Source organism: Dendropsophus ebraccatus, chromosome 8 (genome assembly GCF_027789765.1).
Source record: "Dendropsophus ebraccatus isolate aDenEbr1 chromosome 8, aDenEbr1.pat, whole genome shotgun sequence".
In the NCBI taxonomy this organism is placed as follows: Eukaryota; Metazoa; Chordata; class Amphibia; order Anura; family Hylidae; genus Dendropsophus; species Dendropsophus ebraccatus.
Window position 1 is genome coordinate 28,962,619 of NC_091461.1, and position 13,399 is coordinate 28,976,017.

General features: G+C 46.6%; 1 protein-coding gene across 2 annotated transcripts in view; it reads left to right on the forward strand.

Annotated features, from left to right (window-relative positions):
• Positions 1-3,546: 3,546 nt before the first annotated feature.
• INPP5A (inositol polyphosphate-5-phosphatase A) overlaps positions 3,547-13,399 on the forward strand; it is a 265,474-nt gene continuing 255,621 nt past the window's right edge. For both annotated transcript variants that reach the window (XM_069980070.1, XM_069980069.1), the window contains exon 1: positions 3,547-3,994. In XM_069980070.1, coding sequence (XP_069836171.1) covers positions 3,920-3,994 — 75 coding nt within the window. In that variant the 5' untranslated portion in view covers positions 3,547-3,919. The remainder of the gene's footprint in view (positions 3,995-13,399) is intronic.

Below are 13,399 nucleotides of genomic sequence, written 5' to 3' on the forward strand. Positions count from 1 at the left end.
TATGTTCGAAACACTGACTCGTTTTGGCTTCTCTGGCCCTTTTCTAACTGCGATCCATAGCTTGTATGCGAAGCCTACGGCGGCTCTTAAATTCTCCCATGGCCTCTCTGATGCCTTCCCTCTCATGAATGGCACCCGCCAGGGGTGTCCCCTTTCACCCTTGCTTTTTGTTCTGTGCATTGAGCCTCTGGCGGCTGCCATCCGTGACTGCCCTGACATTAAGGGGGTCCTAGTTAGGGGGAGAGAGTTTAAAGTAATGTTGTTCGCTGATGATGTCCTCCTTACCTTGTCGGAACCGGTAACTACCTTGCCTAATCTCCAAGCACTATTGCTTAGATACGGGGCTGTGTCGGGATATAAGGTAAATACTTCTAAATCAGAGGCCATGCCCCTTAATATCCCTAATTCAGTGGTCTCACAATTGAGTTCCACTTTCAAGTTCCGTTGGACCCCCTCATCTATTAAATATCTAGGCATCTACCTGACCCCCTCCTATTCCTCCCTGTACTCCGCCAACTACCCGGGCTTATTTAGAAATGTTCGGTCTTTGCTCTCCAAATGGTCCTCCCATTACATCTCCCTCCTGGGTCGTATAGCGTCAGTGAAAATGACCATCCTCCCCAAGCTCCTATACCATTTCGAGACCCTGCCTGTCCGTATACCCATGAGTGAACTAAAAGCCATTCAAAAGGACATATTTAAATTTATTTGGCAATCCAAACGACACCGTATACCCAACTCGGTAATGCTGGCCAGCAAATCCCAAGGAGGGCTAGGTGTTCCGAATGTAATTTACTACTATTGGGCGGCACACTTAAGGCAGATACCAGCATGGTCTACTTATTCGGCGTATAAGAAATGGACAGAAATAGAAAAAATTTGGTTGGCCCCATACCACCCAAACTCCTTCCTATGGCACTCCTCCCCTCCTAAATCGTCCCACCTTCTACTGCTTGGCCCCATCAGATTCACCATGCATGTTTGGTCCTCTTGTGTAACTAAATTTGGGTTGTCTTCCCCTATATCCCCTCTTAATTCCTTTTTGCTCTTTCCAAACTTTCAGTCAGGACTGCAGTCTCAAATGGTTCGTACCTGGGGCTCCAAAAAGCTCTTTCAGTTCGCTGATTTGGTGGACCCCCTTACCCGTACTTTACTTTCGTTTGAGAGGTTAATGGACAGATTTGATCTCCCTTCCTCTGAACATTTTTCTTATATTCAGATACGCCACTTTATGATGTCCCGCCTGGGTTCCCTCACAGTGTCCAAGCCATCCCCTTTTGAGCAGCTGGTAAGGGCGGGTACGTCTACTAAGGGGTTGATATCGGATATATACCGAATTCTACTGTCCCCGAGTGGGGGAGCCCAGGTCAGACATAAATACATGGACAGATGGGAATCCTTCCTGGGGAGGCAGCTTCCTCCGGAGTGCTGGGCTACTGTGTGGGACAGGGCAGCGACCTCCTCCATCTGCACTACGTATAAGGAGTCCCATTACAAGCTACTGATGTTCTGGTACCATACTCCCGAGCTCCTACATAAATTAAATAATAGTATTTCCTCTCAATGCTGGCGTTGCCAGAGAGCGGTTGGTTCCCTCATTCATGTTTTCTGGGAATGTCCTCTTGTGCAAGGGTTCTGGAGGGGGGCCTGCTCCTTGTCCTCCACGGTACTTCAGACCGAAATTCCTTTGGACCCGGCAATATGCCTCCTTAATTTGTTTCCAAAAAAGCTGGGGAAGAAACCTGCAAAGTTACTCCTAGTGATCCTGACTGCATCTAAGTCATTAATAGCTAGAGGTTGGAAACAAATTATTCCTCCCTCATTGAGTAGTCTTAAGGCTCGGATTGCTGAGTTGAGGTCCCTGGAGAAATTGACAGCGTCTCTGAATAATAAGATGGCCCAGTTTGAGTCCATTTGGTCTCCTTGGGACTCATACAGTATTTCAGATAGCGGAGCGTAGAGGCCTTGGGCTGACCCTGCCCCCCCCCCCCCCGCCTTTATTTCCTGATTGTTTTGTGTTGTCCTTTCTGTTCTGTTCTATGTGGTCTGCCTCTGTACTCCTTAGTCAGAGTATTATGCTGGTTATGCGATGTTATGTTCCTTGGTTGGTGTATATCACTTGTTTTCCGAGTCTCTTTTGATACTTTATATCAAGCATGCTGAAATTCTATGCTGACTTTTATTTTATGGTCAGACTGGTTCGTTTATTTGTTTGTGAAAATCCTTGTCAAAAACTTTAATAATAATAAAAATTTACAGTTTAAAAAAAAAAACAAAAGCTTTGCTGAAGTCCAGATAGGCGATATCCACAGCACCTCCTTCATCCAGCACTTTTGTGGCATAATTAAAGAAATCAATGAGATTAGTCTGACATGATCGGCCCTCAGTAAAGCCATGCTGGTTTGGATCCATCATATTGTTGATTCTTAGGTGATCCATTATCTTCTTTTTTAGAAGAGTTTCCATTATTTTCACTACTACAGATGTTAAGCTCACTGGCCTGTAGTTACTGGGCTCTTCTCTATTCCCCTTCTTGTGGAATAGGTATAACATTGGCTGTTCTCCAATCATCGGGGACATCTCCTGTTAGCAGGGATTGGTTATACAGATCTGTCAGGGGCACCCTTTCTCTTTTTTATTATCTCATTCTTATCCACGCTGGATGTCTAAAATCCTCTACTCTGTGTCTACTCTGACCACACTCAGGTCCCTCTTCCTCACTCCCTTTGTAGTCACAGGACATGTGATCTCCTCTCTGGGGGCCGGGTTAACTGTCTATTTACTAAGTGACTCGACCCCCAGGAGACATTATCTGCATCATCTCCATGCACCTGTGCTGCTTCCATAGACTTACATGTGTCTGACACGTCAATTCTTTCGGCGGAATCAGACGGCCTATAGAATGGTGTCTTGGAACCGGCGGAAAGGCGCACGTCCGTGAGCGTGTACAGGCGATGGAATTCCGCAGAATTTATCCGCGAGAATTCCTCAGTGTGAACCCACCCTTACAGAGCACACTACCTGATTCTGCAATTGTCTGGAGAGGGGGGCACGAATGGTCCTTGGATCCCTTATCTTACAGGGAGATATGGTGCCAACTGCAAACATACACTATACCGAGCTGCCGCTGTGGCTTAATGGTTAAAGGGAAACCATCAGCAGGCTAGAAGCATCTAACGCACGGGACTCAGAGAATTAAAGTAAGTTTCTTCCCTTGATCCTCGATGACGTTTTATTTCATATTCCAAATTATTTTATTATTTTAAATATTGAAAACTGCAGGCTTCAAAAGAGAAGTGGAAAAGTTGCAAATAATACGTTTGAACACAGCTATATATGTACAGATTATATATATATATATATATATATATATATATATATATATAGTTTATTACACTTTCCCTTATTTACTCTGGTTGTTATCAATTTTTTTAATTTATTTTTTTCCACCAGAAGTGGCAGCGCTGCGCCTTTAAGAGAGCAGGGGCGGTCCCTGTGTAGTGACGTCACGGAGCCCCTCCTATATCCCCGCCCCCTGCCCCTGCCACTCGCTCAGTCCCGGCAGCTCTGCTGTAGAGGAGCGGTGCTGAGGGGCTGAAGGAGCCGGAGTCTCCCGCACGGTGCTGCCCGCTCTCCCTCCCGGACACTGAGACCCTGCGGCGCACGGACGGACGGACGGAGAGCCCTCAGCGGGCAGCGGGAACTTCCTCGGCCGGGCTCGGCGGATCGTCATGGCTTCATCTGCTGCGGGCAGCCGGGGGATCTAGAGGCGCTGGAGGGGCCGGGGGATGTGCCGGAGCCGTCCCTGAGCGCCGCCGCCGCTGCTGCTGGAGACACCGGAGCCGCCGCCGCCGCTTCCCGTCCATGTTCTGCGCTCCGCACTCTGCTCGGCACTAGACGCGGCTGATCCGGGAACAGTATGGCGGGGAAAGCGGCTGCCCCGGGCACCGGGATCCTGCTGGTCACCGCCAACGTCGGCACTCTCTTCGATGATGTGAGTAGTAGTCCCGGCACACCGGGCGCTCTGTACGGAGGCGACAGATGCATCAAATGCCGCACAGTCCGCACAGTCCGCATCACTTGTCAAACTAGTGGATGTCGCACAGGAGTCCCCGGAGCTGCGGCCGGGAGACATCTCTGACCCTCCGGTGCTGCGGGAATTATCTAATGTACCGGTGCCGATCAGTGATCCCCCAACCTGCAGCACTACAACTCCCAGCATGCCCTGACAGACCGGTGCAGAGCTACAACTCCCAGCATGCCCTGACAGACCGGTGCAGAGCTACAACTCCCAGCATGCCCTGACAGCCTGGTGCATAGCTAAAACTACAACTCCCAGCATGCCCTGACAGCCTGGTGCATAGCTAAAACTACAACTCCCAGCATGCCCTGACAGCCTGGTGCATAGCTAAAACTACAACTCCCAGCATGCCCTGACAGCCTGGTGCATAGCTAAAACTACAACTCCCAGCATGCCCTGACAGCCTGGTGCATAGCTAAAACTACAACTCCCAGCATGCCCTGACAGACCGGTGCACAGCTACAACTACAACTCCCAGCATGCCCTGACAGCCTGGTGCATAGCTAAAACTACAACTCCCAGCATGCCCTGACAGCCTGGTGCATAGCTAAAACTACAACTCCCAGCATGCCCTGACAGCCTGGTGCATAGCTAAAACTACAACTCCCAGCATGCCCTGACAGCCTGGTGCATAGCTAAAACTACAACTCCCAGCATGCCCTGACAGCCTGGTGCATAGCTAAAACTACAACTCCCAGCATGCCCTGACAGCCTGGTGCATAGCTAAAACTACAACTCCCAGCATGCCCTGACAGCCTGGTGCATAGCTAAAACTACAACTCCCAGCATGCCCTGACAGCCTGGTGCATAGCTAAAACTACAACTCCCAGCATGCCCTGACAGCCTGGTGCATAGCTAAAACTACAACTCCCAGCATGCCCTGATGCTCTCCAGCTTTTGCAAAACTACATCTCCCAGCATGCCCTGACAGCCCAAAACTGTCAGGGCATGCTGGGAGTTGTAGTTCTGCAACAATTGGAGTGCCACAAAGCTATCCCTGTAACAGCTGTAGTATCAGGGCATGCTGGGAGTTGTAGCTTTGAAAATGGTAAGAACTTACTGGGCTCTCAGGGCATGCTGGGAGTTGTAGTTGTAGCTTTGCAACTAGTAAGAACTCACTGAGCTGTAAGGGCATGCTGGGAGTTGTAGTTCTGTATCAGGGCATGCTGGGAGTTGCAGTTCTGTATCAGGGCATGCTGGGAGTTGCAGTTCTGTATCAGGGCATGCTGGGAGTTGCAGTTTTGCCACTGGGTTGTTGGGACATGTCATGAGTTGTAGTTAGCAGGTGAGCCTCAGGGCATGCTGGGAGTTGTAGTTTTGCTGTCATAATTGTAGCCTGACCTCTTTGGATTTGTTTACTTGACAATTAAGAGTGAAAGAAAATCTCTGTAAGAACCTGAGCTTTAGTGGGAGTGACAATGTCTCCTCTCTCCCCATGTTAATATATTATTATATTTACTGTTTGTGGCACGGTGGAATTTCCATTTAAGTCAATGGTTTTCATGCAGAACTGTGCGGAAATCAGCATGGGACCTGCAGCCACACCTGCATGGCTTTTTAGCACGTCCTCGGGCTATGTTCACACATGATGTGTATGCTGCAGATTATAACATCTCCATTCTAGTAGCCGGGAAATGTGTGATAAATCTGCAGCATCAGCCTCTTGTTAACTGGGATGCTTCCTAAAACTCCTGTGTCTATGGCATGTGTCCCCCCCCCTCCTCCCCCCGGTGCCGGTCGTACAGAAATGGTCTTACATAGGACTGCACGACTGGTGTATAGGTGTGGGGAGAAGATGTGATCCCTGTCAGTGTGTGATATGACAGGTGATGGATGGGGCTGGGTTATCAGATGAGTGATGGCTGTGCGACCTGTCACACTCCTACATCTCTATAGGATGCTTGTTGCTGATAAGACCTTACAGGATAGTTTGCACTAGTGGCTCTCCAGTTGCTGCAAAACTACAACTCCCAGCATGAGGGCATGCTGGGAGTTGTAGTTGTGCAGCCACTGTGTTTGATGCTAGATCCCAATGGTTAATATGTGTATAGTTATCTGGGATTATTGGGATGATATCGTCGCTAATGGAAATATGCATCATCCAGGAGAACAGAAGACCTTCCAAAAAACAGTGCCACCCCTGTCTTCAGGTTGTGTGTGGTATTACAACTCCACCATCCACTTCAATAGAACTGAGCTGCAATACGACGCAAGGGCCACATCTCCCTAAGACCCCCATAGGCAGGAAGCCAGCTATGTTATTTAGAGGTCTCACTGTACACCTGGATAGAAACACAGTGCTGACTGCACCCCCTCCCAGTAGTTGTTTCCACACTGAAGCTATAGTGGGAAGTGGTCTTTCTGGAATGGCGTGTTCTCTGAGGTCTTAAAGGTACTCCAATGAGAGAGAAAAAAAAAACTTTCAAATCAGCTAGTGTCAAAGTTATACAGATTTGTAACTTGCTCCAATTTCAAAATCTCCATTCTTCCAGTACTTATCAGAAGTTGTGTATTCTTTCCACTCTGACACAGTGCTCTCTGCTGCCATCTCTGTCCATGTCAGAAACTGTCAAGAGGAGAGGTTTTCTATGGGTGTTTGCTATGGCTGTGGACAGTTCCTGACATGGACAGAGGTGGCTGCAGAGAGCACTGTCAGAAAGAGAAAATACACCACTTCCTGCAGGACATACAGCAGCTGATAAATACTTATAGATTTTTAATTTGCTTCCATTTCAAAATCTTAAGTATTTATCAGCTGCTGTATTTTCTTTCTGACACAGTGCTCTCTGCTGCCACCTCTGTCCGTGACAGGAACTGTCCAGAGCAGGAGCAAATCCCATAGAAAACCTCTCCTCTTGACAGTTTCTGACATGGACAGAGGTGGCAGCAGAGAGCACTGTCAGACTGGAGAAAATACACCACTTCCTGCAGGACATACAGCAGCTGATAAAGATTTTGAAATGGAAGCAAATTACAAATCTATATAACTTCTCACAGTAGCTGTTTTTTGGGGGAAAAATATAAATAACTGTAGTACCCCTTTAAGGGCTGGCAATGTCTCAAATTATGTTCCTCTACAGGACAGAAAGCGACTTTGCAACTGCTGCAAAGAGTCCAATGTGGTGTCTCGCACTTTCCCCATAGATATTCCCTCCCATCATCCCCGGCCGCCTTACACTAGAACAGCACAAACCCTTCTACACATCACAGACCTCTAAGAAGTGATGTGAAAGTCTTCTCTTCTCACTGGTTAGTTGGGTGTTGCCGTTCAGCCACAGCGCAGGTAAATAACCCATTCAGCTCTGCTACATCTATACACTAGAGCTGCAGTCTGTAATCGAGTGCTTTTACTTTTCAAAAGTTGTGCCTGAACCCGACTCTCAGCCTTCTGCCTCCCACGTTGCGGAAGAAATGTTTGGTTGAGCAGTGCCGTTTCTGTGAGTTTTGTGGTGTAAGCATCGCTGAGTTTACTAGAGTGATCGCTGACACTAGAGGCCTGTAGGGGTTAATTCTTGTACAGGGTTGGGGAGGCTCACCCTACCCCCTGGGAATAGACTGTAACCCTTCTGCTGCTTTATGGAATCTAGTGTAATGTATCTGCTTATAACTTACACCATCACAACCTGCAGTGCACAACAGGTACAGGGTCATTGTAGACGGGCTCTGTGATAGGCTTTATATCTTGAGAGAGCAAAATTGTATAGGGACAATTTTTTTATTTTTTTATAATCCCCTTCTAGTTTGAGCTTAAAATAAATGGATCAAACCAGCACAAGGGCCCCCGAGGTTACAATCACACGTGCAGTCTGATGTGTTTCAGAGCCAAAACATGCACTGGATCCAGTGGTTCATGTTCATGGGACGGACTTGTTACTTACATGTTCATAAGAGAAACCAGTGACAAATGATGGGAGTTTTGGTAGAGATTCACTGCTGCTTTTTTAGGGTTTAGCTGCCTGTCCGCAGCAATACATAATGTTCCTTCTCCGGCTATGGGAGTCAGGAGGGGAGTTCTGCAGCAACAGGATTGGGAGTTTAGAAGCCGGCATTGTGGGTTAGTTTTCAGGAGACTGGTCAGATCTCATCCGCTTGCAGCTGGAAAAATCCAGAATGAAAACTATAATATTTCTGTCCACTGCGTGTTTCATATAAATGGCTGTAAGTGACGTCTCTCATTCTGTATAGAAAATACATTGAAAATCCAGGGTGCAGGTTGGTGTCTCTTAACGTCAGAGAGCTGGCATACATTATACCTAGCCATGCATTGTGTAAGTGGTGTTGCAGGTACCATGGATCCTGGGTCACCTTCTGTCGTACTAAGCATTTCAGATTTCATTCTTTTGCCCAAGATAGGTGTTAACGTGTATCCATTAAGACTGAGGAGAAAATAAATGTTTCACTTGCATTACAAGTTACATTGTATGACTAGTAGTTGATCCACACACCTTGTATCTACTATAAAGGGGTCTGTAGATGTGGATACATACTGCAGATAAACTTCAGAAGCCCAGAAGAAGGAAAAGGGGAAAATTGAAATTTTTTTTTTTAAATCAAATTACCAATATGTGTGGGACACGCACAGTACCTAGTATCCATGGCTGGCTTGTCTATCTCTTCCATAATACTGCAGGGTAACCATTGACCAGGTGCCTATTACCTGTTTTATTGATTGTGTTTTGGTGACTTTTTAGCCTCGTCGTAGATCTAGGATAAAGCAATAAATACTGCTCACTCCGCATTAATATACTGTACGTAGGAGGTGCCATATTTCCTACTTTTAGTTATGAATATGTAAAATTACTAGATGATATGTTAGAAGCCCTGGCACCAACCATACGTGATGAAATCCCAGTGGGTGAAACCTGTTTACTATCACGTCCCACGTTCTCATGCTGTCTGATTCTTATTGTGACACTTGCTTTTCCCAAATGACAAGTCATCCCCTAAAGGCTCCATTGGTTTATAATGGTGGTCTGGTTTAGCCTGGGTTGGAGTGATCCATGCCCCTGGCAGGAGCTGTGAAGATTTTCTAGTGGTTTCAGTCTGATTTGCCGGCCATGTACATGGTGAAGTCTTCTCAAAGTTCAGTGTTGGCTGCTGACCATTCACTTGAGACTTGTACAGGACTAGAGAAGCCTCCATTATCCTGCTTGTTTTCCTTGTTGGGCGGAGGAGTTCCTTATCTTCCGGCCTCTTGAGGAATGTTTAGGAGCATCTTCTCTCCGTCAGCTGTCAGGGCTATAAGGGACTAGTGTGGATCCTATTAGAGGCTTTGATGAAGTCATCCAAGTTTAACGTAATGATGCAAATACTTTAGTAAAATGCTGGCGGATTAAGGTCTTCTGGTAAAGACGGCAATTGTACAAAGATTATCGTAGAAGTCGTGTGTGCCATTTTTGTGGCTTTACTGTACTGGGTGTATATACACAGGATATACTGTAAAAGTGACACAGGAATTGCAGACCTCCAGTTCCTGTCATGCCTGGACAACCAAAGCTTTCTGTCCAGGCATGATGGGAGTTGTAGTTGGAGGGCTGAAGATTCCCCATCTCACTGATAGGGGTAGGGTCATATATATCTCCGGTACTGGGACTCCTGAGCCCAGTCCTACATGGTGAGGTTGCTAGTATTATAGAAGCACCAAGGCCTGTTAGTCTATGTAGTTTCTGTAACTCCCATTCACTACCTGTGCAACATAGCAAGCTTGGTGGTTTCTGGAATCCTGGTTATCTCCCTGGAGAGATGGTGCTGACACCTATCAGACATTACTCAATAACTTGTGGAAGCGGAGATTGGTTTGTAGCTCTTAACCAGTGAAAATCTTTTTTTGTTTTCAGAAAGTTACAGATTTGTAATTTTACTTCTATTTAAAAATAAGTCTTTCCATACTTTTCAGCTGCTGTATGTCCTGCAGGAAATGTGTTCTTTTTCATTCTGACACAGTGCTCTTTGCTGCCACCTCTGTCCGAGACAGGAACTGTCCAGAGCAATAGCAAATTTCCATAGAAAACCTCTCCTGCTTGGGACGGTTCCTGTGTCGGACAGAGGTGGCAGCACAGAGCACTATGTCAAACTGAAAAGAAAAGATTTCCTGCAGGACATACAGCAGCTGAGTATAGGAATCTATATAACTTTTTGAAACCTGTTCACTTGAAAGTGATTTTTGCTGGATAACCTGTACATCCTGCTGCTCGTTTGTCTGCCCATAGTGTGTACAGGGCAGGGATCCGTTGCGGATCTGTTGTGTGAACACACTCTTAAGTGGTTCATTGAAAAGTCCTGCACACCCGGGGTTTGTACCATGTACAGTAGCTGAGGCACCTTCTGGATCTACTGCAATTTGGGGCTGAATCTGTCTGCTCTATACTGTGCTTGACTGTCAAGGAGGCATTGCTGACCCTGCAGCATCTGTGAGTTGTGAGTTTGCCACCTGTGCTTTATAACCCCAAACCATGGGGGACTCCTGTGCCAGCTCTGGTATGATGACACCTCTTAGTTCCCCTCTATTTGCTGTGTTGTAGATGGTATTGTGCTGATCTGACACAGCGACTCTATACCAGTCTATACGCAGGAGAACTATACTGTCTCCAGCACTTTCATCTCTTCAGTGATGTAGACGCTTGGAGGATAATCTGCAGGTGGCACCTTACACATGGCTAATGGGGTTGTGATATTCAGGATCTAATAAGTATAGATGTGTTCAGCGCCCCAGCATCCTGTACCTGTGAATTGTCACGCTCGACAAAGGTGTAAAACTTATGTGGCAACACAATGAAGCGTGCCCAACAGCAGCAATCTGTACAGTACAAATAGTGCGCGCCTGCTTATTCCACCTGGGAGGTTTTACGGGATTGATCAGACACCATCAGCAGCTTTTGTGTCGTAGATAAACATGTCTGATGCATTAGGGACATGTACAACTCGTTCTTGTTAAACACATTGATTTGTAAATGCATGCAATCCCCCGCCACGTCTGTCCTTATGGTTTCCGGGCGGAACGCCGCTTCCTAAGAATCCATGGTGAACGGCAACCAAATCCACATGTTGCACATTCAGCAGATGTGGACCTAGCCTGACTATACCTCTGACCTTATACTAGCTTCTGTGCTATGCTTATGGGGCTATTCTCCAATACTTAAAGGGGTACTCCGGCAAATCTTTCTTTTAAAACTGGTTTCAGAAAGCTATATAGATTTGTAATTTACTTCTATTTAAAATTCTCAAGTACTTAGCTGCTGTATGCCCTGCAGGTAGTGTGTTTTTTTCTTTTCAGTCTGACACAGTGCTCTCGGCTGCCACCTCTGTCCGAGACAGGAACTGTCCAGAGCAGGAGAGGTTTTCTGTGGGGATTTGCTACTGCTCTGCACAGTTCCTGTCTCGGACAGAGGTGGCAGCAGAGAGCACTTTGTAAGACTGAAAAGAAAACACCACTTACTGCAGGACATACAGCAGCTGATAAGTACTGGAAGACTTGAGATTTTTAAATAGAAGTAAATTACATTTATATTTTCTGATTTGAATCAATTTATTATTTTTTTGCCAGAGTACCCCTTTATTCATCACACACTGGTAGCAGCGATGTAAAGATGGGCGGGTACAGCCGCTTTATGTCCCCATTGTTGTGGTGTGATAAGTTATCAATGCAGCAATGAAGCGGTTAAGGAGTAAATCACATTATATTAGGATGAAGACAAGTGACCTAGATAGTATTTGTATAATTTCCCCTGTGGTTATGTCTGTTCTGGGCAGCAGTGGCAGCGCCAGCTGTATGTCATGGACTGTCGTATGTCTATAGTATAGACGCTGATGAAATTATAGGATTAAATCCCATGAATAAATGTTCATTTCCCCTGTGTTCTCTGCATTGGGATCTAGTTTACATCATATTAGTTATCCGGGATCACAAGAGCAGGTCTTCACCCCCCAGAGGCTGAGCTGCAGTACCAGACATGGTCCCTGGACAGAAGTGGGGCTGTCTCTGTAGGGGGGAGCAGACTTTTTCGTATACTATACCAAGGATTCACAAATTTTGTTCAAATACTTCAAAGATTACTATTTTGTGCGTTAGGTTGGGGCTGTGCTCGGTGGTCTCTGTAGAAAACTAAGCAGCAGTGAAATATACAAGTGACAGAGTTCTTAGTATAGATTGGTGACAGCACCTTGTATAGATGTGTTATTATACCTAGCTGGTTATTTACACAAGCTGCTGATCCATGCATAAAGGGGTACTCTGAAGGAAAGTTAATCAACTGGTGTCAGAAAGTAATACATATTTAGTAAATTCTTTAAAAAAATATCCAGTACTTATCACCTGCTGTATGTCCTGCAGGAAGTGGTGTTTTCTTTAGTCTGACAGTGTGCTCTGCTGCCACCTCTCTCTGTGACAGGAACTGTTCAGAGCAGGAGCAAATCCTCCTAGAAAACTTTTCCTGCTCTGGACAGTTCCTGGCATGGGCACAGATGGCAGCAGAGAGCACTGTCAGACTGAGAATACACCACTACCTGCAGGACATACAGCAGCAGCTACTGTAGGTAGGGCTGGGCGGTATACCGTGAAAATACCGATACCGTCTCTGGCGTCAGTAAACCGACCTCAACTGCGCCAGGACGGTATTTGCGGTATTTCAGTGCTGCACAGTGTGCTGTATGTGTCATAGCACTTGCCGTCCCGCCATGCCTGACAGAGCGCCCCCCAACGGCCCCTGCGCCCTGCAATCCTGCACCAGCCTATAACCTCCCCAGCCGGACAGGCGCTGACCCGCTCCACATACCCGGGAGTGAGCGGCCGGGGGTACATAAGCTGTATCTCCTCCTCCCATTGTAACCCACTCAGCATTGGTACGCTTGTGGCCCCGTCGGACGTTCATACAGGCAGATCCCGGTCTCTGGAGGAGGAGACCGCAGGATCATGTGATGGTGTCCCTGCGGGTGCTGGAGCTGAATAGCGGGATCGGGGATCTGCACTGCGGCCCTAGATCCCGCTGCTGCGCTCCCCCCCCCCCCCCCCCCCTTCTGCCCAGATCCCCCTAACTATTTCTTGTAATTCTATAATACATATGAATGCTCAGCTTAGCTGAGTGTGCATGAGTTATTAATGGAAAATCTGCATAGCTGTATACCTGTATATACATATCTTGTAGTGTGTGTGCATAAATACATAAATAATACTGCCACTACAGGACTTGCATATTTGAGTATACAGCTACGTAAACACTACAGGATGTGTATATACAGGTATACAGCTATGTGCACACTACAGAACATGTATATTAAAGGTATACAGCTATGTACACACTACAGAACATGTATATAAAAGGT